General features: G+C 50.6%; 2 protein-coding genes across 2 annotated transcripts; both read right to left on the bottom strand.

Annotated features, from left to right (window-relative positions):
• Positions 1-2,525: 2,525 nt before the first annotated feature.
• Positions 2,526-6,212, bottom strand: TMEM35A (transmembrane protein 35A). Its single transcript, XM_048318949.1, has 2 exons — positions 5,856-6,212; positions 2,526-3,050 (listed from the first exon to the last, which is right to left on the bottom strand). The coding sequence occupies exons 1-2, from the start codon at positions 5,973-5,975 to the stop codon at positions 2,664-2,666; spliced, it is 507 nt and encodes a 168-aa protein (XP_048174906.1). The 5' UTR covers positions 5,976-6,212; the 3' UTR covers positions 2,526-2,663.
• A 935-nt stretch (positions 6,213-7,147) lies between these two features.
• On the bottom strand, positions 7,148-26,004 carry TRMT2B (tRNA methyltransferase 2 homolog B). Its single transcript, XM_048319236.1, is given in 11 exon segments — positions 7,148-8,053; positions 8,607-8,706; positions 9,645-9,763; positions 9,928-10,033; positions 10,144-10,323; positions 10,326-10,357; positions 10,891-10,985; positions 11,096-11,242; positions 18,940-19,010; positions 24,122-24,368; positions 25,783-26,004. Coding segments are annotated over 11 exon segments (1,446 nt in total). The 3' UTR covers positions 7,148-7,926.
• Positions 26,005-26,067: the final 63 nt, after the last annotated feature.

The raw sequence follows: 26,067 nt of genomic DNA, 5'->3' as shown, positions 1-26,067 counted from the left end.
GCTGGCCGCGGCCGCCCCTCCCGCCCTCATCCGCGCATGCGCAGCGCCGCCACGGCGCGCCGCGGGGCGGAACGATGGCGGTACTTCCGCCCTTCCTGCGGCGGGCGCCTCTGAGCATGCGCGGCCCGTGAGGGGCGGGAATTCCGCGTGAGGGGGAGCTGTGCCTCCCCTCAGGTGTGTCCGCGACGGAACGTCAGGCTAAGATTACGTTTTAAAAAATGAGAGAGGGGAAAAAAGGCACGTATAAAGCGAGGCACTAACCCTGAGGCTCTACACAGTGGCGCCTGGATGAGGGCGACCGAAATGAAATTCGGGGCGTGGAGATAAGATAGAAAAGCGCATGGGGGAAAAAACAGAAAGAAGGAATTAAAAAAAAAAAAAAAAAAAAAGGAAGAGTGAATTAGGATCGAGATCTTGCAGAAGGAGTGGATCTGTTCTTGTCACTTCCAGCGAGCACAGATGGCTGGAAGCGTCCAAAAATAGCTGCTTAATGCTGGGGGGCAGTGATAGAGGTCAGCCCGCTAAGATAAATACAGAATTCTTGTTACTGGGCTCCAAGATGAGTTGTCTCGCTCGGTAACAAAGAACACGCAGCCACCGCTGCGGGTCAGTTGTTCATATCCCTGCAAATGTGAAAAAAGGGGATTTTGTAGTATTCACTGAACAGTGTGAAGCTTTTACAGACATAGGCTTTGCTCCGTGAGATGCTTTATTATTATCATCTCCACAAGCCTCAGTGAGGAATGTTACAAAAGAGAAACACAACAATCGTTCCCAAAGGTTTCCTGGGCTGGATGCACAGGTGAAAGGGCTGCAGCAGTCCAGCTGTGGTGTGGGTTTGTAGGAAATACACATGGTGTGGGTTTGAGTTGGTGGTGATTTTATTTGGTTTTGAATTAAAACACAATTAATAACCCCAGCTGGGGCATGGTAGTTAAAGTGTCTTTTGGAAAGTAAAGGAAATTCTGTATATATATTTTGGATGAGCTGGAGCTAGTCTTTGAAGATAAGATTGTCTAACAGAGGTGGCCTGTTGGTTCCTTTGCTCAGGGTGCACATCGGATAAGAGACATTTAGTCCATCTGGAGCTCTGCGAGGAGGCTTTTTCAGCATATTTATTTATATTTTTATATAGATTTATATAGGGCTGCATCTGTTTTAGCAGCAAACATCAGGAGAAAACTGCTTATGAACATCCATCATCAATTTCTGTAGATAAAATGCTGACAGTTTACTGGAGTTAACTTTTCTCACTGCTGCGTTGAACTGTAGCAGAAATTTATTTGAGACTCTTTCAGTAAAATACCCAAATGTCTCTTTTAAATATCTGTGCTTATTAATATATAACCACGTAGAGTTTATCTGACTTCCACTCTGCATCACCTTGTCTCTCAAATTGCCTGACATGATTCTGCCCATTTTAGGTGGAGTGTTTGACCAAAGGAAAGTGTTTTCAGACACGTCTCTCAAATAAGAAATTTGTTTCTGTAGAGACATTTTTCTCCAAATTTCAAAAATTTTATTTTTGTGAATAATTAAAAAAAAAAAAAAAAAAGAAGAAAAACTGAAAACAGACAAACATTAAGAAAACCAGACAAATAATTCAAAGGTAACACATGCTCCTTATGACACTCTAAGGTTTCAGATACAACACAGGGATTCAGGCTCTGGTAACAGGACTTATCCCAGCTCACTGAGGCTGTATGTGGGATGAGCAGTGAGGTACCTGCAACTGTACCCTCATCTACCAGAAATAAACAACAATTCTATAAAGTCCCAGTAGCTATGGGGGGAAAAAAAAGGAACCTGCAAGGAACTGGGGAGCACGATGCTACTTGCCAACATCGGAGAGATATTTTGGAGATCTTTGGGCAGTTCCGCTCCCCATCCCCTCTCCAGGGACCCTTACTCTCTGCCAAGAAGGGTAAAGAGACGCCACTGCCTCATGTGAAGCAGGCAAAAAACTACTATTTTCAGGCCATTGTCCCAGTTTTGGAGCCTCAGCACGGAAATCAAGGAAGATGTAAACAGAGCATCCCATGTTTTCTCTGGATAACCATTCCATAGAAGGGACTGGGCACGGGAGGCAGCAAAGCCCAAGGAATCCCTCTCTCCAACACAAGAAACAGCACTTTTTTTGGTAACAGGGTCCCTTTTACCCCTTGCCCATGGAATGGGAAATGCAGATGTGTGTGTGGGGCTGCACAGGCCAGCACAGGGACACTGCTCGTGTCCTGCCCAGCCACTGTTCCAGGCAGCAGCAGTGCACCAAGGCTGGCTCTGCTACCGTGGGGCTCAGGGCTGGTGCTCAGGGGCCGATGTCCCCGCTGCAGCAGTGCCAGCGTGGCCTGACTGCCCACCCAGGTCTCTGCCCAGGGTCTCAGGCTGGTTTTGCAGCTCCTGCTGAGGCCAGCACTGCTCCAGCCAGGTTGCTGACTGCCTCCAAGCTGTCCCTGTGGAAGCTAGCTTGTGTTTTTCTACATTACAGGGCAGCAGCAAAAGCAAGACTACAGTGTAGACATACCTTGTATCTCTCAGACCCCAAGTGCAACTTTATTGAGACAGACAAAAAAAAAATGCAAGTAGGTAAATAAAAACCAAATTTTCTGGGTGATTTTGGAGAGAGCTGCCTCGAGGGTCCGTGTTTCCTCACATGCACTCAACTAGGATACCTTCATTTTGCCTTTCTCAGGAGCTGCTTCATGGATGAGTGGCTGCTCATCCCCGTTCACCGACAGCATCCTCTTCTCGGGCGGCAGCTCCTCGGGCTGGCGGGCAATCAGCAGGCGGCAGGTGAGCAGGATCCCAAAGACCAGGGCGTGGGCATAACGCTTGAGGGGGTCCCCCACGAGCTGGTGGAAAAAGAGCACAGCCAGCACGAGGAGGAGGAGGAGGAAGTTGGCCACGTCTTTGGGGCGACCAGGCACCAGTGTCATGACAATGCCGCACGCCACTTCCAGGGCGCCGATGCTCTTGCGGAGGAGGATGGAGCTGACTCCCATCTTCTTGAGCATGGGCAGAGCCCGCACGTAGCTTTTGTATGCTCGTTTCTGGAATCAAGCAGCCAAGGACATCATGTGAGAAAGTGAAGGCAAAGGTGACTTCCATTGAAACAGATTGATGTGCAACATGACCTAAAAATCATTTCAATCATCACAGACCCCTCTGGCACAATACCCAATCTGTAAAGCTTCTGTTCGGGGGGATATTAAAGCATCAATCTGCAATTACCCCTTTATAAGCTGTTGTCTCCTCGCTGGAAAAGAGTTCTGCAACCTCGCATCTATCTTTGGAACTACAACCAGGCCAGATGTACCTTACCCTGAAATCTGAGGTTCTGGTTGCTAGAATTAGCAGTGCAGAACCATGTTGTTAAAACAAACAAACAAACCTCTCTCTAAGAGTAGCTTGTCCTTTAAAATAATACACCAAATTGCAAAGCCAAGGCACAGCAAGTAAATGCAAGTCTCCTTCTGCCCCAAAGCAACTTGCAATATCCCAAAGCAACTTACTGTAGTGTTTATGGGCAGTGCAGTCTTAGGGTGGGACTGTACATCAAAGCTGAGATTCACCAGTCCTATCCTGTGCTTACATACCTTTATAATCCTTTCTTTCCTCAGGTGACAGCAAGCTGACATCTGACATTATTTGCTCCCTCGTTTATTCTGGATTTGGAAGCAGTGTCAGTTGCAAGACTCAGCCTGCTTACACAGCTGCCTCATTTTTGGGGGGAAAGAAACAACCTTTGTCCTTACACACATCCAGGTTCTTGCATTTGAACATTAGGTGCTGGTGGCCTTACTGTTTTGTTTGGTTTTTTTTTTCTTTTTTCCTTTTGCATTCAAGTATTTCCTTTTATATATGTATATTTTAATAAGGCTCCTAGTTACGTGACACACTGAAATTATTTCCACTTACACTTGAGTATAATATCCCTGAAGACATTCATGCCATGGTGTTCTCTGTTTTCTAATCAGTATGGGGGAAATGGAAGCCAAGTCTCAGGTGCAGGATTGTTCAGCTCTCACAGGCACTGATCAGACTGTGGATTTACTTCCATACGGTTTTGGAAACCTACATTACAGACATACAGAACTTTCCCACGTCTCTGTAGATTTTGATGCTTCCTTCTGAGAGGATCTGATGCTTCACACGTGGTTAAAAAATATCCAGCACTGTCATTTTTGCTACAAAGTAATTGAAGATCTCACAACACATTTACTCCAAGTGTTTGTATTGTAAGGATGTATTTTAAACCATCGGTGACTAAAAGCTCAGAGCAGAGTATTTTTAAACAGTTGTGAAAAATACAACATTTTAAAGAAATGTACTATAAGTATATCCTAGAGTACTCTGGTATTTTAGGTATTTTAATAGACAATCTTAGGTGGTTTTTGCTGAATGAAAAACTACAAGTTTGGTGTTTTCAGTAGATAACAGAGGTTCTCTGTTTGCTGGGGGCAAAAAGCCACCCTTACAGATTAGCAAGGTCAGGTTTTTCCTAATTGTCTGCGTGACCTGACAGACCACTACAGTATGTAGCACAGAAAGGCAAGAGAGCCCAGTGAGCCATGAATATGTAACAATATGGACTATGAAGAATAATGGTGCTGTGCAATACCTGCTTTCTTCTGATAAAACCAGAGATCCTTCCTACCTGTAGACCTGACTCTTGGTAAAGCAGAAAGGGACACAGAAGTGAAATATTTTACAGAGCAAGCATTTTGCAATGCTCCTAAAGTCTCTGTGCTTTTTTTGGTTTTTTCTGTAGCAGAAGCTGAAGAGCTTTGTTTTCTAGGGGTTTTACCTCATGTGTCTTCTGCCCCTGAGTTACTTCTTGGGGATTTTCCTCTGTGAGATCCCTGTGCTGGGCTGCAGACTAGGCACTGCAATTCAGTTGTTATTTGAGAGCTAAGGAAAAGCAGCTGGGCAGGTGGAGCAAAGGGAGAGAACAGAATGTGCTGGAAACTTCCAGCACTATTTTTTTAGGGGCACAAAAATTATACCAATCTTTTCAACCACCGCAATAAATAACTGGGGAGGCGGTAGGTGGGGGCGGGGGGGGTAAGAGAATAAATAAAAACAGATGAGGAAGCAAAATGTGGCAGCCAGTCCCCCATCTGCCTGCAGCTCGCAGCTGGCAAAGCCCTGCAGCAGGGCTGGCCCTGAGCAGAGAGGAGCATAAACCAGTTCACCAGGTGAGAAATGCACACAGTGACTTCTCCGTCCTCTCCTCACCTCTTTCCTTTTAGGCAGGAGCGGGAGAGGCTCATTTCCCAGGCCAAAGAGAATAATAAGAAGACTATTAATAATACCTTCCTCTGCCAGCTAAGAATCTCAAAGCATTTCACAATCATTAATTAATCCCTGCACAAGTCTGGTGAGGTGGGGACAGTCAGTATCATTATCCTTGCTTTAAAGCATAGAATTTTGAGGATGAACATCTGCCAAGGCAGGCATCTGTTTTCCTACCCCCCATCCAGTGGATAGGCTTCCCCTTGGGGATCAGCTTGTTCCTGCCTGCTGCATGTCTGGTACTTCTGCAGGCCTTGGTTTTAGAGATCCTTGTGTTCCCATCTCTTGCAGGCTGTGTGTGCTGTGCTACCCCATCCTCCGTGCCTCCCATCCTCATTCACCAAGAGGTTTCTCCATGGATAGGCTCAGCTGCCGGGATATCCTGGGCACTGCGTATTATTGGCTTCTCTCCATGTCTATCAAGTAAAGAGTCAGATAAGCTTCTTCCCTCTCCTGCCCCTCTCTCGGGGCTCCAGGGCAGTCACCCCCTGTGTCCCCCACCGCTCCTGCCGCAAGGCAGGAGAGCCCTAAAGCACCTCCTTCCGTGCTGCCCGACTCACCATCTCATTGTAGGCATCCCTGCTGAGCCGGGGGGTCAGTTTGATGGTCCCCATAAAGACGAAGAAGAGCCCCAGGGCCACCGAGAGGGCGACGATGGTGATGGTCCTGGGAGATGCCATAGAGCCGCAGGGATCCGGTCCTAGCGAGGCCTTGTGGCTCTGGCTGCCAGCCCGGGCGGGAGGGAGTCCGTCACCATTGAAGGCTGTAGGAATAAAGCTGCAGAGGCAGGAGGATGACAGCAGGAGGGGATTCAGCCTCCTCCACTCAGCAACCCCTGGGTCCTAAAGCCCTGCAGCCAGAGCCAGGCAGCTCCAGCACCGGAGCGCAAGAGGAGCTCATCGTTTCCTTGCGTGTTCCGTAAATCGCCCACAGGAAGCCGAAACGGAGTCAATTCTAGGGATGTGGGATGGCAGCCAAAGGCAGAGCACAGTTGCTCATTAGTGGGAAAACAAGGACATGTTAGCAGAGGGCACAGGAGTAACGTGCTGTGGAGGAGAAATGGGCAAGGGTCTCTTGTACAGAGAGCTTTCAGTTTCAGATATTCAGATGCTCATACACAGCAAACAACATATTGCTTCATTTATTTGTGCCGGGAAAGAAACAGAAATGTTTTGTCCCTGTGGCTCTCCTGGAACCTGATGCTCAAAAAGGAAGGTGAAGCCACTTGTGTCACCCACCTCCACTGCAGATAAAACATATCCTGTATGTTCAGCTCTCCAGAGGCTAGTGGAAAGGTTTTATGATCCTCTATTAGTTTCTGATTTAAAGTCATTGTCTGCCATGCAATTAATGTGACAAATTTCCTTTTGACCAAAACCTAGACGAAATCTACTCAGATCTCACGGTGAGAAACCAAGGTATAATTACACAAAAAAGAACAGCTGGAATACTGCATCCTTCGGTATAAAATGAAAACAAGAGGCTGCAACAGTGTGTGAAAACCTACACCCATGGGATAGTGCAAGGGTAACACTTCCTATGCCTGTCAGGAATCTCATCATCACTCCCTTTATGGTGTAGTAATTCTCAAGTCCTAAACACATGTATTTTGAGGCCCCATGGCTTGAGAAACTGGTTGTTGTTATTATTCAAATCTCGGGACTGGAATTGAAAGTCTGAAAAATACAGGCAACTCTCCCAGTTTCCTTGGGAGCTTATCAGCCTTGATTCGAAACATTCTGAGACTCACACAACACAAGGGAACTCTGCTCACTCAGGCTCCCCGTTACAGCAGCTCCATCTCTGGAAGAGCTGGAGGAATATAACAACACTGTGAGAAGGACAGGACACATACAAAACAGAAGAAAAACTTTAATTAGCTATTGCAGAACATCCTGAAGAGGAAAAATATTGCAGCTGACATTTTCACAGGGCACTTCATATTTAGGCATCAGCAATCATTAGTGGAGAAGGGGGAGACAGGTGTGGAAAGAGAGACACTGTTCTCTTCATTTCATTTTATAGAAAAATCTCATTGCCGAAGCTGGTGCCTCCTCCGGGCAGGGATCCCAACAAAGGAATCCCTGGGCTTTCATACTCTTCCATCCTAAATCTCCCACCCCTTGCACAACAGTTCTGACCAGTGGAGAATTAGAGTCTGGTGTCTTCTCACTGTTCATTGGTTTGTGCAGAAGGCACCCACCCCCAGCCAGCGCTGAAGTCCCGTGTCCTTTGTTAGGCACAAGGTCAGCGCCCATTCACGGCTCCTTGCCTGGGGCTCCAGCGATTTCCCACTATCCAGGGCACAATTTGCAGCTGGAACACCGAGCTACTGGCCCTGAGCATATTCCTCAACACAGGGAGAGTATTTTCCAGGCTGCTTTAACCAGCAGCCCAAGGTTTGCAGGGGAAGGAAGGGTGATGAAATGCTACAGAGAACCTTTTCACCCCAGAAATCCAAGTAGTTCTTTACAGAACAGTGTTGCTAGGCAACCCAAAGTAAGAGAAAAACCAAATTTTTTTATTTTTATACAACTTTCCAGGAAATAAGTTAAAATCCTAACTACACTGGCTCTTCAGGACAGCGGGAGGTTGCTTCCCAGGCTCTCAGAGCTCATACTCGCCTCCTTGTCAGCGGGTGAACAGCAGCACCAGCTCACAATGCACAGTGTGAGGAAACATGTCAAAAGGAACAGCCAACACGGGGGCAAATGGTTCCCCTGCCAGCTTCTTCCGTGGGTCAGGTGGGCAGCACAGCCTGTGGAAAGCAAAGAGCATCCTTTAGACCAGAAGCAGAAGCCACTGGTACCACAATCCAAGGGGGATCTGCAAAGGAGGTATCCTGTGTTTGACTAACAGAGTCTGCAGCTGACACTGGCTGAGGTGTGGAACCATCAATATTGAATCCCAAACCAGCTCTGAACAGTCAGTGGCAAGTTTAAAGCTCCCTTTCTCACAAGCCATCCCAGCTGAAAGACACTCAATTTTTGGTTTTGCACTGCCTTCATGGCTACCTGCAGACAGATTTATCACCTGGGTCTACCCCAGATAAAGGCTGACCAGATAAAGCTACATGATTAACCCCTAAGCAGGTGACAAATCCCCTTGGCTTCACTTTCTTGGCTAGGGGCCAACCTTCCTGCAGTGAACCCAATGGACTCTGTATCCCACATCCAGATGGGCTTATTTTTGGAGAAGGATTCACAGTGTCATTGTGCTACGTTTGCATTATTTGCTATTCCTCACTGCTGCCTTGTCTGGACTTAACAGGGTCTGTCACTAAGGTCAGTAAAAAGGAGGAGAGTGCTCACTCGAGGAAGTTCCTCATGGCTTCGCCCTCTGGCTTGCGGGAGATGTAGAGCAGCCTGCAGATGGACCTGCAGTTCTGGATGGCTCGTACAACCCTGTCATCTGCAAAAACAGACACCCTGCTTTCCCAGGGACCCACCAGCACCTGAGCTCTCCAGAAAGAATGGCTGCACAGCATCACAGAACTGCACTGAACTGTCAAAGATACAGATGCCTATTTTGCCATGTCCTGTCTCAGGTGCAGTCTCTCAGGAGGCCAAGGGTGCGACCCACACTGCTGACAGCTTAGCCAATTTGGCCGGTAGGGAAGAGCAATGGGAGAAGTCCCTCTGCTTCCCATGGGGATGGAGGATGAGAGAAAAAATTTTAAGCAAAGGCACATAAAACCTTCCACACACACTTGTGAGAGTGCATCTGGGCACCAGCACCAGTGTGTGACTTCCCAGTATACACTGGAGGGAGTCCAGGGGAGACCACTGAGACAGTTCGCGGGCTGGGTTATTCAGCCTGGGGAAGAGAAGGTAAGCAAGGATCCATTTGCTATCTTCAGGGACCTCATGGGGGATTACTGACAACTGAGAATCTTCTCAGAGGGGCATGAGAAGGGGATGAGAAGCAATAGATGTATGGCAGCAAGGAAAAATTCTGATTAAATATTTTAGGGAAAACATTTTGAGGAGAGGGGAGACACCCTTGGACACATTCAAACCTCAGCTAGGCTTTATAGCCCTTTGCAACTTTATAAAACTCTGAAGTTGGCCTTGCTATAGTTGGGAGATTGCACCACAGACCTCCAGAGGTCCCTTCTCTCCTAAATAATTGTGTAAGCCTGTGAAAGATGGAAAGAAAATTAGGAAAAAAAAAGAGAAAGCATGATGAAGGCACTGAAAACAGCAGGCTCTATGGGATTTTAGCTGCTGTCAGCAACAAGAAACTAGAGACTAAGCAAGGAAAGGGTATGGAGCCAGCATAACAGGTCTCACAGAACTTATTCAAAACTCTCTGTTTACAAGATGAAAATAAATAGCTTTTTCTCTCACGTAGGCCAGACCGAGAGGGGTTCACCACAGCAACAAGCGTTTGGGCATCCTCCCACGATCCCAGGAGTTGTGGCAACACAGCCTCTGCCTTTCCACTGTGAAACTCGCAGTTTGAGATCCTGTGAAACAAAAATGCAACCACACGAACTGAGTCTCACCAAGAGTTAGGTATAACATGAACCACCCTTTGCTGTGTGGAGGTAACTGCTTAGGGTCCCTCTGCTCACTTCTACTCCGATTTTTCAGCATTTAGTTTGAAACTTTTTGTCACAGCAGTTTGAACTCACCATTGAATGCTGCATTCCACTCAGCATCCTCTATTGCCTTCTCCACCACCTCAACACCAATAACCTTGGACACTCGGTGAGCCAGAGAGAGAGCAATTGTACCTGGAAACACGGGAAACAAAAATACTCCATACACTCATGCTGAAGAAACAGGCCTTTACCTAGTGAGGATCAGCTCTGGAATGCAAAGCTGTGGGAGCCCAGGAACCCACCTGTTCCCCAGCAGATGTCAAGGAGGACGGTGTTCCCAGTAGCCTGGCAGAGCTCCCCGACTGCCTGGTACAGAACTTCTGCTCCAGCCGTGTTGACCTGGAAAAAGGCATCTGGAGAGATGTGGAACTTCAGGCCAAGCAGTTCTTCAAAGATGTGCGGTGCTCCATGGAGGAGCTGGAAGGGGACTGCTCGTGGGAGCAGCGTGTCATGGTGCTGGCAAATCACACAAAAAAAAGCTGTTAGAAGGCAGCAGAGAGGAGCTGGTTTCCATTCCCAGGGTGCTCATGGGAAGGAAAGGATGGTTCTTCCCCTCAGCAACTTTTACTTCATGTGAGCCTTTCAACAAGATTAAAGAATTTTGATTCTTTTTAAGAGATCTGTGACTTGCACAGCCTAAATGTCATTAAAAGGATCAAAGTGACTTAGCAGAAGGCAGCATTCCTCAGGCCTATTCCCCCTATTTTGCCATTCACGTGATTTACTGTCTTGGGATAGTCACTGGAAGTTTTTTCTTTAGTTTCCCAGACTCGTAATTCCCATGAGGTAGAGCCACAGTGTCTTCAAATATTTCAAGTCTGGAAAAATAAAAGATGGGGCCATCTAAAGCCACATCTTCAGGAGGGATCCAAACATCTGGCATTCTCTTCCAGCACTCCCTGAACTGGTGGAATTTGAATTTGGTCAGGGAGGGGGTAGAAGAAGGAGGTGGCTTTGTTTCCACTCATTCCCCCTGTCGAGGCAGTTACCTCTCTTGGAAATAAAGTGAAGTCAAGGCACAGACTGCTCCAGGCCCACACATGAAGAACTCCTTCAGCAATGCTTTCTGAGTAGCCAGTGCCTCCTGTCAAGAGTGAGGAAGGAAAAGTAACCTGATTAGACCCCTCTCCCCAGCAATACACCCAGCAGGCCAGATGTCTGCTGTGCCTCTTGCCCTGTCCCCCACGTGCTCACCTGGCCCAGCTCCTGGGGGTGGAAGGTGATGATGGCCATGGTGTGGCCACAGCTGGTGGTGCGAACCACAAGCTCCCGCCAGTGTCCTCCTTCATGGAAGAGGATGCAGGAGTCCAGGGGGGAGCGACAGATGAACTCCTCATAGCACTGAGCCGAGGGGAAATGGCACCTTTAGTACCATGAAGACAACTGCCCTGCTCTTGGCCCCCCAGACAGGCAGCCCTTCCACCACTGTGATCTGCTTTTTCTGTTTGATTTCAATACACTGAGTGAAAGCTCCTTCTAGGCTCTTGAAAGAGAACACATTTCAATAATTTCAATTTGCAGTTCTTATGTGTCTCGGTTTTGAAAGACAGGTGTCTGCTAAGGAAGGCAGAGGCCCCCCTTGAAGTGGCAGATATAACCCCTTTTCCCTCCAAGTTATTATATTTTGAAATCAAGGGCCTTTAGGCAAAGATGTGGGAAATAGGAATAACAGTTCTTTACTATATATATATATGTATATAACCAGTCAAACAAAACAACGACAACTATGGCAGTAACAGCAATCACAAACCCAGTCCCAGCCTTCTCGGCTGTCAGGCCCTTTCCCCTCGGGTGCAGTTCCGCTCGCAGCCGGCAGGGGCGCTGGCGGCTCCCGGTGAGCAGGGCAGGTGCGATGGTTCCCCCGCGGCTGCAGGGGGCGCTCCGGAGCGAGCTCGGGAAACCCGCGGCACCGGTGCCCTGGGATCCCGGGAAGGGATGGAACAAAGGCTTCACAAACCCCTGGGCAGCTGATCCCGGGCTCTCAGGAACAGCAGGCTGGAATGGCAGGGACGAACGCAAATCCCGGGTGGCAGACGAGATGTATCCAGATGGGAAAAACCACGGAGGCCCAGGCAGGCAGGGCGAGCAGGGCTACAGCGTAGCGAAAGCTCGAAGCAGCAGCGGGGCAGGGCAGCCACAGCCCGGTCTCCAGCAGGGCAGGGAAAGCGGCTTTTGGGGTCCCGGCGTTGCTTCCAGCAGGAAGAAAGAACGGCCAAAAAGAAAGCAGCAGCAGCTCCTTTCTCTGCAGCTTCTCTCTCCGGACGCTCAGAGCGAACTGTCCCCACACCCAGGTGTAGACAAAAGAGTAGCCAGGCCCGCCCCACTCCCCTTTTTGTCTTTCTTAAGTACAGCTATTTGTCCCCTAGCAACATGCATATGGGAGAAAATTCCTTTAACAGGAAAACCTAAGACTAAACTAAAACCCCAACATTATCCACCCCGAATTTTTTCCCATACTAACATGTTACATGAAACTTAACTTTTTTTAACCATATAAATCTATGCATTACCCAAATTATATACAAATATACATGCTGATATTGATACAAGTACAGAGCCATGGGTAGTTCACCCTAAAACAAGGTCCTCTTGAGGTAAGCATCGGGTCTCTCTATCCTTTTGCATCACCCACCAGGTGCAACCTGGTCCCTGAGCAAAAACAACCCCACGGATGGGTTTGTCTTTGCTCAAGGCAGACTTTACCCAAACAGTTTTTCCAAGCATACCTCTCATGTGCACCACTGGAACCTTATCTCCATCTGTTGTTTGTAGGGGTTCGGATTGGGCAGGGCCTGCTCGGCTGGTGGAACCTCGAGTGTTAACTAACCAGGTGGCTCTTGCTAAATGCATCTCCCAGTTTTTGAAAGTCCCCCCACCCAGTGCCTTCAAGGTGGTTTTAAGCAGTCCATTACACCGCTCAACCTTCCCAGCTGCTGGTGCATGGTAAGGGATGTGGTACACCCACTCAATGCCATGTTCTCTAGCCCAGGTGTTTATAAGGCTGTTCTTGAAATGAGTCCCATTGTCAGACTCGATTCTCTCAGGGGTGCCATGCCTCCAAAGGACTTGCTTTTCCAGGCCCAGGATGGTGTTCCGGGCAGTAGCATGAGGCACAGGGTAGGTCTCCAGCCACCCAGTGGTGGCTTCTACCATTGTGAGCACATAGCGCTTGCCTTGGCGGGTTTGAGGCAGTGTGATGTAATCAATCTGCCAGGCCTCCCCATACTTGTATTTGGACCATCGCCCGCCATACCACAGAGGCTTCACCCGCTTGGCCTGCTTGATCGCAGCGCATGTCTCACAGTCATGGATAACCTGGGAGATACTGTCCATGGTTAGATCCACCCCTCGGTCTCGTGCCCACTTATAGGTGGCATCTCTGCCCTGATGGCCTGAGGCATCATGGGCCCATCGAGCTAGGAACAGTTCTCCTTTATGTTGCCAATCCAAGTCTATCTGGGACACCTCTATTTTCGCAGCCTGATCTACCTGTTTGTTGTTACGATGTTCTTCATTAGCCCGGCTCTTGGGGATGTGAGCATCTACATGACGGACCTTCACGGATAGCTTCTCTACCCGAGTGGCAATGTCTTTCCACTCTTCAGCAGCCCAGATTGGTTTTCCTCTGCGCTGCCAGTTTGCCTTCTTCCACCTTTCCAGCCAACCCCACAGAGCATTGGCTACCATCCATGAATCGGTGTAGAGGTAGAGCTTTGGCCACTTCTCTCTTTCAGCTATGTCCAGAGCTAATTGGACAGCTTTGAGCTCAGCAAATTGGCTCGATCCACCTTCTCCTTCAGTGGCCTGTGCAACTTGTCGTGTGGGGCTCCATACAGCGGCTTTCCATTTCCGGCTAGCGCCTACAATTCGGCAGGAACCATCAGTGAAGAGGGCGTATTGTCTTTCACTCTCTGGTAGCTCGTTATATGGTGGGGCTTCTTCGGCACGTGTCACCTGCTCCTCTTCTTCTTCAGAAGATAACCCAAAAGTCTCACCTTCTGGCCAGTTTGTAATTATTTCCAAGATCCCAGGGCGACTTGGGTTTCCAATTCGGGCGCGCTGCGTGATGAGGGCAATCCATTTGCTCCAAGTAGCGTCGGTGGCGTGATGCGTGGAGGGAACCTTTCCTTTGAACATCCACCCCAGCACCGGTAGTCGGGGTGCCAGGAGGAGTTGTGCCTCTGTGCCGATTACTTCTGAGGCAGCCTGGACTCCTTCATAAGCTGCCAGGATTTCCTTCTCTGTGGGAGTGTAGTTAGCTTCAGATCCTCTGTAGCTTCGGCTCCAGAATCCCAGTGGTCGGCCCCGAGTCTCACCAGGCACCTTCTGCCAGAGGCTCCAGGACAGACCATTGTTCCCGGCTGCAGAGTAGAGCATGTTCTTCACCTCTGGTCCTGTCCTGACTGGGCCAAGGGCTACGGCGTGAGCAATTTCCTGTTTGATCTGGGCGAAGGCTTGCTGCTGTTCAGGGCCCCAGTGGAAATCATTCTTCTTGCGGGTAACCAGGTAGAGAGGGCTCACGATCTGGCTGTACTCGGGAATGTGCATCCTCCAGAAACCTATAGCACCTAGGAAAGCTTGTGTTTCCTTCTTGTTGGTCGGCGGAGACATTGCTGTGATCTTATTGATGACCTCAGTGGGAATCTGACGTCGTCCATCTTGCCACTTTACTCCCAGGAACTGGATCTCTCGGGCAGGTCCCTTGACCTTGCTCTTCTTGATGGCAAAACCAGCTTGCAGGAGAATTTGAATTATTCTCTCTCCTTTCTCAAACACTTCGGTTGCAGTGTTCCCCCACACAATGATGTCATCAATGTACTGCAGATGTTCTGGAGCCTCACTCTTTTCTAGTGCAGTCTGGATCAGTCCATGACAGATGGTGGGACTGTGCTTCCACCCCTGGGGCAGTCGGTTCCAGGTGTACTGCACGCCCCTCCAGGTGAAGGCAAACTGAGGCCTGCACTCTGCTGCCAGAGGAATGGAGAAGAATGCATTGGCAATGTCAATAGTGGCGTACCACTTTGCTGCTTTGGACTCCAGCTCGTACTGGAGCTCCAACATGTCTGGCACGGCAGCGCTCAACGGTGGAGTCACTTCATTCAGGGCACGATAGTCCACAGTCAATCTCCATTCCCCGTCAGACTTGCGCACAGGCCAGATGGGGCTGTTGAAGGGTGAGTGGGTCTTGCTCACCACCCCTTGACTCTCCAGCTCGCGGATCATCTTGTGGATGGGGATCACAGCATCTCGATTTGTCCGATACTGCCGGCGGTGCACTGTCGAGGTGGCAATTGGCACTCGTTGCTCTTCCACTTTCAGGAGCCCAACTGCAGAAGGATTCTCAGATAGTCCAGGCAGGGTGTTCAATTGCCTAATGCCCTCTGCCTCCACAGCAGCAATCCCAAATGCCCACCTGAGTCCTTTTGGGTCTTTGTAGTAGCCATTCCGGAGGAAGTCTATGCCCAGAATACACGGGGCCTCTGGGCCGGTCACAATCGGATGCTTTTGCCACTCCTTCCCAGTCAGGCTCACCTCAGCTTCCAAAAGGGTCAACTGCTGTGATCCCCCGGTCACCCCAGCGATGGATACAGGTTCTGCCCCCACATGTCCCGATGGCATTAAAGTACATTGTGCCCCAGTATCAACCAATGCATCATATTTTTGTGGCTCTGATGTGCCAGGCCATCGGATCCACACCGTCCAGAAAACTCGGTTCTCCCGTGCCTCTTCCTGGCTAGAGGCAGGGCCCCTCTAGCCCTGGTTATCATTCTTTCCCTGGGCGTACATGCTCGAGGTACCTTCAAGGGGATCCGACATATCATCCTCCCTTCTGTAATACCTGGCAGCTCGGTCACGGGAGGCTGAGGCTACCTTCACCTTAGCGGAACCCCCTCGGTTAGTGCCTCCCTCCTTGAGTTCACGCACCCGCGCTGCCAGGGCAGAGGTGGGTTTCCCATCCCACCTTCTCATGTCTTCCCCATGCCCACACAGGAAAAACCACAGCTCAGCTCGTGGGGTGTACCCTCTCTCTCTAGCAGGGGGACGACGGGCTCTGACTTGGGGGCCTGTGACTCGCACTGGTGCCACACTGACCCTCCTCATCTCCTCCCTCATCTCCTCCCTCATCTCCTCCCTCATTTCCTTCCTCATCTCCTTCATGTCCTCTTTGAGGTCCTGGACCACAGCAGAGACATGAGCTTTCAGCGGGCCATTGATCATGCTGTCATAATGCCTGAGCCTGTTGGCAACAGAGCCCACTGTTTCTCGGGTATTGTCAGCATCCATCGTTGCAATGAAGGTGGTGTATTGCGATGGCCCTAGCCTTGCCAGGTTCCACATCATCTGTCCTGTGCACCTGACCTTATCGGGGTCATTATCATGCTGTCCATCCTTCCCAAAGAGTACCTCTAATATTGCCACCTCTCTTAGCTGTTGGATCCCTTGCTCGAGTGTCTTCCACTGCATTCTATGATGATACTCCTGCATTCTTTCTTTGTGAATGAACCTTTCTCTCACACTCATTAAGAGCCGCTCCCAGAGAGAGAGAGGCCCTGGCTCCCTCACAAATATCTGGTCCACACCTGGGTCCTGGGTCAACGATCCCAGATACCTTGCCTCACCACTATCCAGTTGCACACTTGTGCCCATAAGGTCCCAAACCCGAAGCAGCCAGGTGGTATAAGGCTCACGCCCCCTTCGCACAATGTCGTTTCGCATAGCACGGAGACTGTCGTGCGACAGGGACTCAGTGATGACTTCTGGCTCTGGCTCTCCTGCTGGTTGTGAGGGCCCTGGTTGCCCATCATCATTAACTGGTCGTACTGATTTGGTCTTATACTTCCTCCTTTGCACAGGGGCGACTGCTGCTGGCTGTGGTTGTCCTTGTGGTTCAGCTGAAGCCTGGACGGTTGTAACATCCGTGGGTTCCACTGCTGCACCATCGGACTCACCCTCTTTGGGGCAGGGAGAGGGTTTTCCACTAGCTGAGGAGGTGTATTCCCTTAGCAATTGGCATATCTCCTGGCGCACCTGGCCCATCTCCTGGCACATCTCCTTGCGCACCTGGCCCATCTCCTGGCACATCTCCTGCATCCCTTTTTCCAGTACCCCCACCCAGTTTGGGTAGTCCATTTCTGAGGTGGACTGTTGGGCGGTATCAGTCTGTGGGGCGGGATCTCTAGTGTCTGGGGCTGCGGCAGGCTCTGGCTCTGGGGTAGGATCTCTAGTGTCTGGGGCCGTGTCAGGCTCTGGGGCAGGATCAGGCTCTGGGGTAGGAACTCTACTCTCTGGGGCCATGTCAGGTTCTGGGGCAGGATCTCTAGTCTCTGGGGCTGGTGTCCGGGTAGATATCCAAGCCAATCTCAACTTATCCTTGAATGCTAAATAGAGTAGGCCTATCAGCAGCAGATGGTTAGTATTCAGAGGGAATTTAAACCCTTCGAAAATTGATGGGGTGGGCCCAAAGAACTGGTTGAGGGGTTGGGAGAAAACTTCCCCTGGTGTCATTTCCTCACAGAAGGTACCATTGTTAACATAACCCCAAAAACATGTGCTCAGTGTGTGATAGCTGTTTATCCATGTGCCCACATTCCGGAGGAAGTTAAAAACCCATGAATTCCTCACCTTCTCGACCCATAACGCAAGCTGGATAACAGCAATGGTAGCCTTAGTCAGAGGACCCATATTCAAGTAAGGAGCTGCAAAGGGGAAGAATATAGCCACGGCTACATGCCACCCAAACCAGGGTAAACTAGACCACATAGTGCTGCCTAACAAGGTTCCAATATCCAGCACACAAAATAAAGTTATCGAGGAACTGTTATTCCTTTTTCACCTCTATCTCTTAATGCCCTCAGGCCCCACGTTGGGCGCCAAGATCTGTCTCGGTTTTGAAAGACAGGTGTCTGCTAAGGAAGGCAGAGGCCCCCCTTGAAGTGGCAGATATAACCCCTTTTCCCTCCAAGTTATTATATTTTGAAATCAAGGGCCTTTAGGCAAAGATGTGGGAAATAGGAATAACAGTTCTTTACTATATATATATATGTATATAACCAGTCAAACAAAACAACGACAACTATGGCAGTAACAGCAATCACAAACCCAGTCCCAGCCTTCTCGGCTGTCAGGCCCTTTCCCCTCGGGTGCAGTTCCGCTCGCAGCCGGCAGGGGCGCTGGCGGCTCCCGGTGAGCAGGGCAGGTGCGATGGTTCCCCCGCGGCTGCAGGGGGCGCTCCGGAGCGAGCTCGGGGAGCACGCGGCACCGGTGCCCTGGGATCCCGGGAAGGATGGAACAAAGGCTTCACAAACCCCTGGGCAGCTGATCCCGGGCTCTCAGGAACAGCACGCTGGAATGGCAGGGACGAACGCAAATCCCGGGTGGCAGACGAGATGTATCCAGATGGGAAAAACCACGGAGGCCCAGGCAGGCAGGGCGAGCAGGGCTACAGCGTAGCGAAAGCTCGAAGCAGCAGCGGGGCAGGGCAGCCACAGCTCGGTCTCCAGCAGGGCAGGGAAAGCGGCTTTTGGGGTCCCGGTGTTGCTTCCAGCAGGAAGAAAGAACGGCCAAAAAGAAAGCAGCAGCAGCTCCTTTCTCTGCAGCTTCTCTCTCCGGACGCTCAGAGCGAACTGTCCCCACACCCAGGTGTAGACAAAAGAGTAGCCAGGCCCGCCCCACTCCCCTTTTTGTCTTTCTTAAGTACAGCTATTTGTCCCCTAGCAACATGCATATGGGAGAAAATTCCTTTAACAGGAAAACCTAAGACTAAACTAAAACCCCAACATTATGTATTTTAATAGACCAGCAGGAATTAATTGTCACTTGATTAACTTCTTTACTCAGGACAGTTTAGGGGCTGCAATATTAACATGTGAGTTTTTATAAAAGTATTTATCCACCAACTAGAATCAGGCATGAAACTTTTCAGAACATAAAAATGGACTTGAAAACACAGCATAATTAAAATTACAGTGTTCTCCCAATTAAGACTGATTGGAGTCTCTCTATTCCACAGTCAAGGGACAGACACGACATTTATTTACCTGGGCTACTTGTTTATGTTTTGAGAGTATGTTCTCCACATGGTTGGCTTTCACACAGACAATATTTCTTTCTGGAGAGGGATGGACAGGTATTTAATTGCTCTGGTTCAGGGCACATAAACCATCTGACATGACAAACTGTGGACCTTTCCCTTGTGGACCTAAAGATTGCTCTTTGCATATTTTTACTAACACCCACTCCCCTGGATGGATGTTATGGATTTTAAAGTCTAAAGGAGTGGTTTGAGGGATTATCCCTTTGAACTGCAAATCTTCAAGGGTCCTTGCAATTGTGTTGACATATTCTTTAACACTCATTCCCCTAATTCATAGGTAGCAGTTTCATTTTGGGCGTTCAAAAAGGGTAACCCAAGCTATAGGAAAAGGGTTCATGAAGGATGTCTGGACTTCAGGCAGCTCTCTTGAAAGCTGTTTATTGCATAGGCCAAGTCCCAGCATTTCAGGGAGTGGGTATCCAGAGCCAGCCCCACAGCTGTCAGCCACAGCTTGTAGGCATAACTGAAGCCGCTTTCTGTTCAAGAGAGCATTGTACACCTTTCTTTGCTGAGTATCCCAAGACATAACAACCAACAAGCACCATACACAACACCTTTACATTTGCCTATAGCCTATCTTAGGTACTGCCACCACCGTACTGTACATATCCTATAGAACCCTAGAGTCACCACCATCCACTCACAAGAGCAAGCAAGCTACAATTCAAGCTCACAATGGAACACTCTCAGACCTCTCTTCTTCCTGCCACATCAACATTCCTTGTCTGCCTGCCATAGCTCTCTTCCTGGCAAAAACATGTTTTCTATTTACTTCTGTTCTTCCTGAGACCCACCCACCCGGTGAAAAACATGTCCTTGTTTGCAGTCACATACCTCTGTCCTAACCACAAAAATCTCCTTCCAACTCATCTCCAACCTTTGTCCTCTCACCCATTCAGTGATCAATGTTTCAGCAAACATCTTCCACTCTACATCAAAACCTGCTTCCATTTCTGTCCCATCCTCAGGCTCCACACTCAGAGATCTCTCCGCCAAGCCCACACATCTGTGAAACTTTCTTACCAAACTTTCATCTTCAACACCAACCATCATTTCGTAAGGTGACACTCTCAGGTCTGACCTGGTTGTGTCTGAACTCTCAATAAAGCCAGAGGTTGGCATTTTACCCATGACATTTGAGTTTCAATTATTAATTCAGTTAAGGTTCTCTTTGAAGTTTGTTTCATCCTTTCTACCCGTCCTGAACTCTGTGGGTGCCATGGGGTATGCAGTTCTCATTTTATTCTTAAGGCTTGAGTTAGTTGCTGTAAAACTTTCGATGTAAAGTGTGTCTATCTTAGTAATCATTCCATACCTAGGAATAATTTGTTCTAAGACTGGTTCTAAGACTGACATTCTACACTGGCTGTGGCTCTGACACTGGGAACAGTTTCCACCCAATGGGTAAGATGGTCTGTTATTACTAACACGAATTTCCACCTCTGCACTTGGGGGAGTTCAGTAAAGTCCACTTGGATACTTTGCAATGGTCGGAGAGCCAACTCACGACCTCCTGAAGTTGTTTTTTTCATCACCTTCTTATTTACTTTTTGGCAAACCATACATCTTTCAGTTATTTGTTTACCCAACCCATAAATTCCAATGCACCCATAATTCCTTAGAAAGTGATCACATAAAGCCTTAGTACCCCAATGAGTTTTTTGATGCACGTTTTCTAATATTTTTCTGGTGAGTGACTTATGAAGTAACTGCCTTCCATCAGGAAGTTTCCATTTTCCACATTCGTCTTGGCTTTCCCCCCCTCTTTCTTTCTCCTCTGTTTCACTGAATTTTGGAGTCTCCAATTTTTCGCTCTTTGCGGTCAAAATTAACACAAACCTTTTTATCCCATTCTCTGCAGCATCCTCAGCCCCCCCGATCTGCCAAACTCCCTCCTCCCATCTCTGAGGCCATCCCCCCCGCTGTCCCCCCCCTATGTACCACAGCTCTCTCTTCAGGCAATTCCAAAAACAAGTCCCCCATGCATCAGCCCCTTTCCCTCTGAACCAAGCAATCCCCTTTCTTCCCAGATTTTCCCAAAGGCGTGCACCCCTCCAAAAGCGTACCTTGAATCAGTAGATGTATTTCCCTTCTTGTGTGCTAAATATTCCAGTGTGCATAGTCCCCCCATCAACTAAAGCCTACCCTGACATTCTTTTTCCTTGTACACATCTGGAAGAACCGTCTACAGATATTATTTCCTTCGGAAAGGGCTCGTTCCTCGAGATCGACCTTTGGTGTTTTGCTTCTCCTTTCAGAGGAGCAGCAGAAGCGGTCGCTGCCAGGGGAACGGTGCAGGCGAGGGAGGGAGGGGGGGTAGGAGGTGGGAATCCTCTCGGAGGCCGATTCCTCCAAGGGGGGTAGGAGGTGGGACTCCTCGCGGAGGCCGATTCCTCCAGGAGGGGGGGAGCAAAGGCGGAGGCTGCTGCCGGCACCGCCACGGGCACCAGCTCTTGGGGCCGGTACCAGAGGCTGGCGTGGAGCCTCTGCACGGGTCCGCAGCAGCCACGGCAACAGGAGGCCGAGCTGCCGGCGGGCCCAGCGCGGCCCGCGGGGCCGAAGCCGGGTTCAATGGAGCCGCGGCAGAGAACGCAGGGGGGCAGGGGCTGCTGGAACGGCCGCGGACATCGGGAGCGGGGCCGGAGCCGGGACTGGGGCCGGGGCGGGGCCGGGGCGGGCCCCAAAAGCGGCGGGCTGGGCTGGTGTGGAGCGGAGAGCCGGGCTGGGGACGGGCACAGGGACACCGAAAGCGGCGGGCTGGGCTGGTGTGGAGCGGAAAGCCGGGCTGGGGACGGGCACAGGGACACCGAAAGCGGCGGGCTGGGCTGGTGTGGAGCGGAGAGCCGGGCTGGGGACGGGCACAGGGACACCGAAAGCGGCGGGCTGGGAGCTGTGGAGCGGAGAGCCGGGCTGGGGCCGGGCACAGGGACACCGAAAGCGGCGGGCTGGGAGCTGTGGAGCGGAGAGCCGGGCTGGGGCCGGGCACAGGGACACCGAAAGCGGCGGGCTGGGAGCTGTGGAGCGGAGAGCCGGGCTGGGGCCGGGCACAGGGACACCGAAAGCGGCGGGCTGGGAGCTGTGGAGCGGAGAGCCGGGCTGGGGCCGGGCACAGGGACACCGAAAGCGGCGGGCTGGGAGCTGTGGAGCGGAGAGCCGGGCTGGGGCCGGGCACAGGGACACCGAAAGCGGCGGGCTGGGCTACCGCTGGAGCCGCAGGGGCTGGAGGGGCGGCGGGAACAGCGGGGCTACCGGCGGAGCCGCCGCCGCCGGGACAAGCGGTGGAGCCGCGGGCGGTGCCTGAGAGCCGGCACAGGCGGGACCTCGGGCTCCGGGAGCGGCGCTGCAGCTGCGAGCGGCGCCACAGGAGCCTGGGCTTGGGGCGAGGCAGCCGGGAATGGAGGGGGCGATGCTGCCAGGGGCTCCCAGCCCTTCTCTTTCTTGCTTTCCCTTTGCTCCTTTCCTTGGGTCTCGGACAACTTTAAAATTCTTATCCCCTTAGACTCTGTTTCCCACCCAGCATGAAGCGTACTTGCTTTCTTCTGTGTTAACGAGTTCTTTTGAATTTACAAATCCTTGTAAAGCCTGACAGACCCAGACTTCAAGAGCCATGTCTGGGCCAGAAGACACGGTCGGATCTTATTTCCTTCTCGGCCCAACCAAACATACAAAACTGGATCATTTTGACTTTGCTCTTTTCCTTTTGTTATAAATGTACGGTGATGTTGGCTTTTCGCACGTTCCATCATTGTTATGAATGGATTGTGATGTTGGTTTTTTCATGTTCCTTAATGTGAGAAAAGCTTTGCCTGGGTTCTGTAATGTGATGCTGTAGAATGTCTGTAGTTTGGGTGGTCAGTTTGGGAAGGATGGGGGGGCTCTTCACATTCCTGGAAAATTTTATCAGAAGAAAAAAAAAAAAAAAAACCAACCCGAAACCAGATGGAATGGAGCCAAGGAAAAAGATAAGGCTGATAAGTGGATACTCAGCAACTCCAAAGAATTAATGAATGATGCATGATGGTGATGAATAAAAATACGCGATGTACTTTTAAAGAGGATCTTTTGGCTGTACAGGTGCGCCTTTGGCTCTCTGCCGAAGCACCCGGCCGTACCGCCCTTTGTGCTGTTGTCTCCTAATTTTATTAAACTTTTATTAAACTGTCCCTTTTCTTCAACTTTCCTTCAAATTCTCCAGTGAAGCTCGTTTTGGGAGCTGCGCGTGCGCGGATCCTCGCGCGTGCGCAGATGGCTGCGGGTGCGCGGATTAGTGCGCATGCGCGGGAGGGGACGCATCACCGCTGATCCCTCCGCGGGTAGGATCGCATCACAAATAGTCCCTCCTGGCGGATCACTCCGCCTGCGCATGCGCATAACCGCCGATCCCTCTGTTCTGAACGGGATTGTGATATTGGCTTTTTGCATGTTCCATCATTGTTAGGAATGGATTGTGATGTTGTTTTTTTCATGTTCCTTAATGTGAGAAAAGCTTTGCCTGGGTTCTGTAATGTAATGCTGTAGAATGTCTGTAGTTTGGGTGCTCAGTTTGGGAAGGATGGGGGGGGTCTTCACATTCCTGGAAAATTTTATCAGAAGAACCCGAAACCAGACGGAATGGAGCCAAGGAAAAAGATAAGACTGATAAGATGATACTCAGCAACTTAAAAGACTTAATGAATGATGCATGATGGTGATGAATAAAAATAAGCGATGTACTTTTAAAGCCGATCTTTTGGATGTACAGGTGCGCCTTTGCCTCTCTGCCGGAGCACCCGGCCGTGCCGCCCTTTTTGCTGCTGTCTCCTAATTGTCCCTTTTCTTAAACTTCCCTTCAAATTTTACAAATAGCGAACCTCGTGTTTCACAATTTGGGGCCCGTACGGGGATAAAGGCTCAGCTCTGGGATCTCCCGGGGAACCCAGAGCAGGGGGGTGCCCCCGCCCGCTTTTGGCGGCCTCGCTTTGTGCTTCCCGGCGGGGTCAGGGGGCTTCGCAGTCAAACACCCGGAGCGCAAGAGAGGAGACAAAGCAACAAGAAAGGAAAGAAAAGGCTCCCTGAGGAACCGCGGTAATTAAACACGTAAAATCTTGTGCACCAAGACTCCGAGAAAGGTGAGTATTTTTTCTTACCTCTTTTTGGGGGGATAAGGGGGATGAAAGTGTGTGCATGAGACGCGGGCTGGTTACCCCAGAGCTGCGAAGCGAGTGTGGAGCCTCTGAGGCTGCGGCTCTGCTCTGCCGCGAGGGAAGCAGTCAGTAAAGAGGCGAAGCCAAAGATAAAAGGAAAGAAGCCCCGGTTTAACTGGGACGGGGTTTCAGGGAAGCGACGGGAGCACCGGGAGCGGCGGGGCCGGCCCCCCGCAACCCGGAAGCAGCGCTGCTCCAGGCGCGCAGTGCGCAGGCGCGGGGCCAGAAGCGACCAACGGCAGGCGGCGGCGCGGCGGTGACGTCACAGGGGCTGTGAGGGCGGCGGGCGGAAGGGGCGCGGGGAGAGCCGGGCGGTGCTGGCGGAGCAGGGACCGGGCTGTTATAAATAAAGTATATAATCCGTGCTATTATGTAGAAAACTGAAATGTAATAAAACCATGCAGAGACAGAGTTTTAAATCCCTCTTCCCCCCCCCAACCTGGCTGAGAGGAAAATTTCACAACACTAAAGCAGTTGAACAAGAAGGTTTTTTTCAGCACAGATGTAATCAATAGGTGAGGATTCCACCCCAGGTGGGGTTGGATCTTATCACCGGGACAGTAACACTATGATGACTTGATCACTATCTTCTGATATCTACATCTCAGCTGATAAGGAATTGGACATTCCGGGAACTAAAAATAACTGTTACAGGAACCAGAGATGGCCCATCCATCATCCAGGATGGACAATTCATCAGACCCAGGAAAGGCTTTGTGCAGCCCAACTTCGGGACAAGAAAACATCATGAATATGCTAAATTGCGAGAAGAATAAAATGAATTCGGACTCTGCCAAAAAAAACTGTATAAGAAGGGACCAGCCGAAGCAGCATTTGTGAACTTGGGAGCTCTGATGCGATAGAGGTCAGATCTATGCGTGTTCACCCAGCTCCGACCCCGGGCTCGGGGCTGCTTTTCTCGATCGTGGTTTTTGAGACCGATATTTCGGTCACATAATAAATGTTATTTCTTTATAAATTTTGATTGGGCAATTCTGTTTTATCTTACGGGCGGTGCTGGGGAGGGCTGAGCTTTCACTTCTACTGCTGGGACACGGGTAGCAAAGTGTCTCAGCAACCGCGTGGCTGCGCTGGGCTGGCCTGGGAGAGACTGCAAGCTCAGTGCCACCTGGCACCGAGCCTGCCCGATGGGATGCTCAGGACTGCCGAGAGAGCAGGAGGGAAGTCCAGCTGCCGTGTCACCTGGCCTCGCAGCGTGGGTGCATTTGGGTACATGCGGTCATACGGACAGGAGTGCAAGAACAGCCTCTCCCAGCCAGCCCAGGGGCCTGCTCAGCCCAGGCCGTGACTCCAGCAGATGCTCAGGGAAAAGCAAGGAGCAGGCAAGCACACGTGGTCCCATGCTCACTTAATCTCTCCATCACGAAATATTTGAAGCACTGGAGGTTTCCCGAGTCAGACGTGGTTTATCTAGACGCCAAGAGTTCTCTTGTCCAAGTGTTCACCTGTCACCCTTTGATGTCACCTAAAATTCCATTCCTAAAAAGGATGTGCTGCCACACGTCCTTGGCCAGGAGGCTCACCCACCCACCTGCTACCATTTGGGAGAACTGCTCTTGTGTGAACCTGGCTGCTGCCGTTACCCCCAACAGCTCCAGAGCCTGGCACGCTCCCTGCCTGGTCCCGGTCCCGGTCCCGGTCCCGTCCCGTCTCGTCCCGGTGGGGCCGGAGCAGGAGCAGGAGCGCAGGTCCTCCCGTCCGCAAGGGGGCGCAACACAGTTTAGGCCAGCTGCGTGCCCGGAGCGGTGCTCGCCGTGTTTGGCCACGCCCCGTGGGCGGGCCCCGCGTCGCATGGCCACGCCCATCGCGGGCAGTGACGTCTGGGACGCGCTGTCTGCAGTGGCCGCACTCTCGCCACGCCCCACTGG

Source organism: Corvus hawaiiensis, chromosome 14, assembly GCF_020740725.1.
Source record: "Corvus hawaiiensis isolate bCorHaw1 chromosome 14, bCorHaw1.pri.cur, whole genome shotgun sequence".
Classification (NCBI taxonomy): Eukaryota; Metazoa; Chordata; class Aves; order Passeriformes; family Corvidae; genus Corvus; species Corvus hawaiiensis.
The sequence above is the reverse complement of the archived record's forward strand: the minus strand, read 5'-3'. Positions and strand labels throughout refer to the sequence as shown.

Coding starts and splice junctions, on each gene's coding strand:
- TMEM35A (XM_048318949.1), bottom strand. CDS start 5,975: ATGGCATCTCCCAGGACCATCACCATCGTCGCCCTCTCGGTGGCCCTG. Junction 3,051..5,855: donor GGGATGCCTACAATGAGATG/GTGAGTCGGGCA, acceptor GCTTGATTCCAG/AAACGAGCATACAAAAGCTA.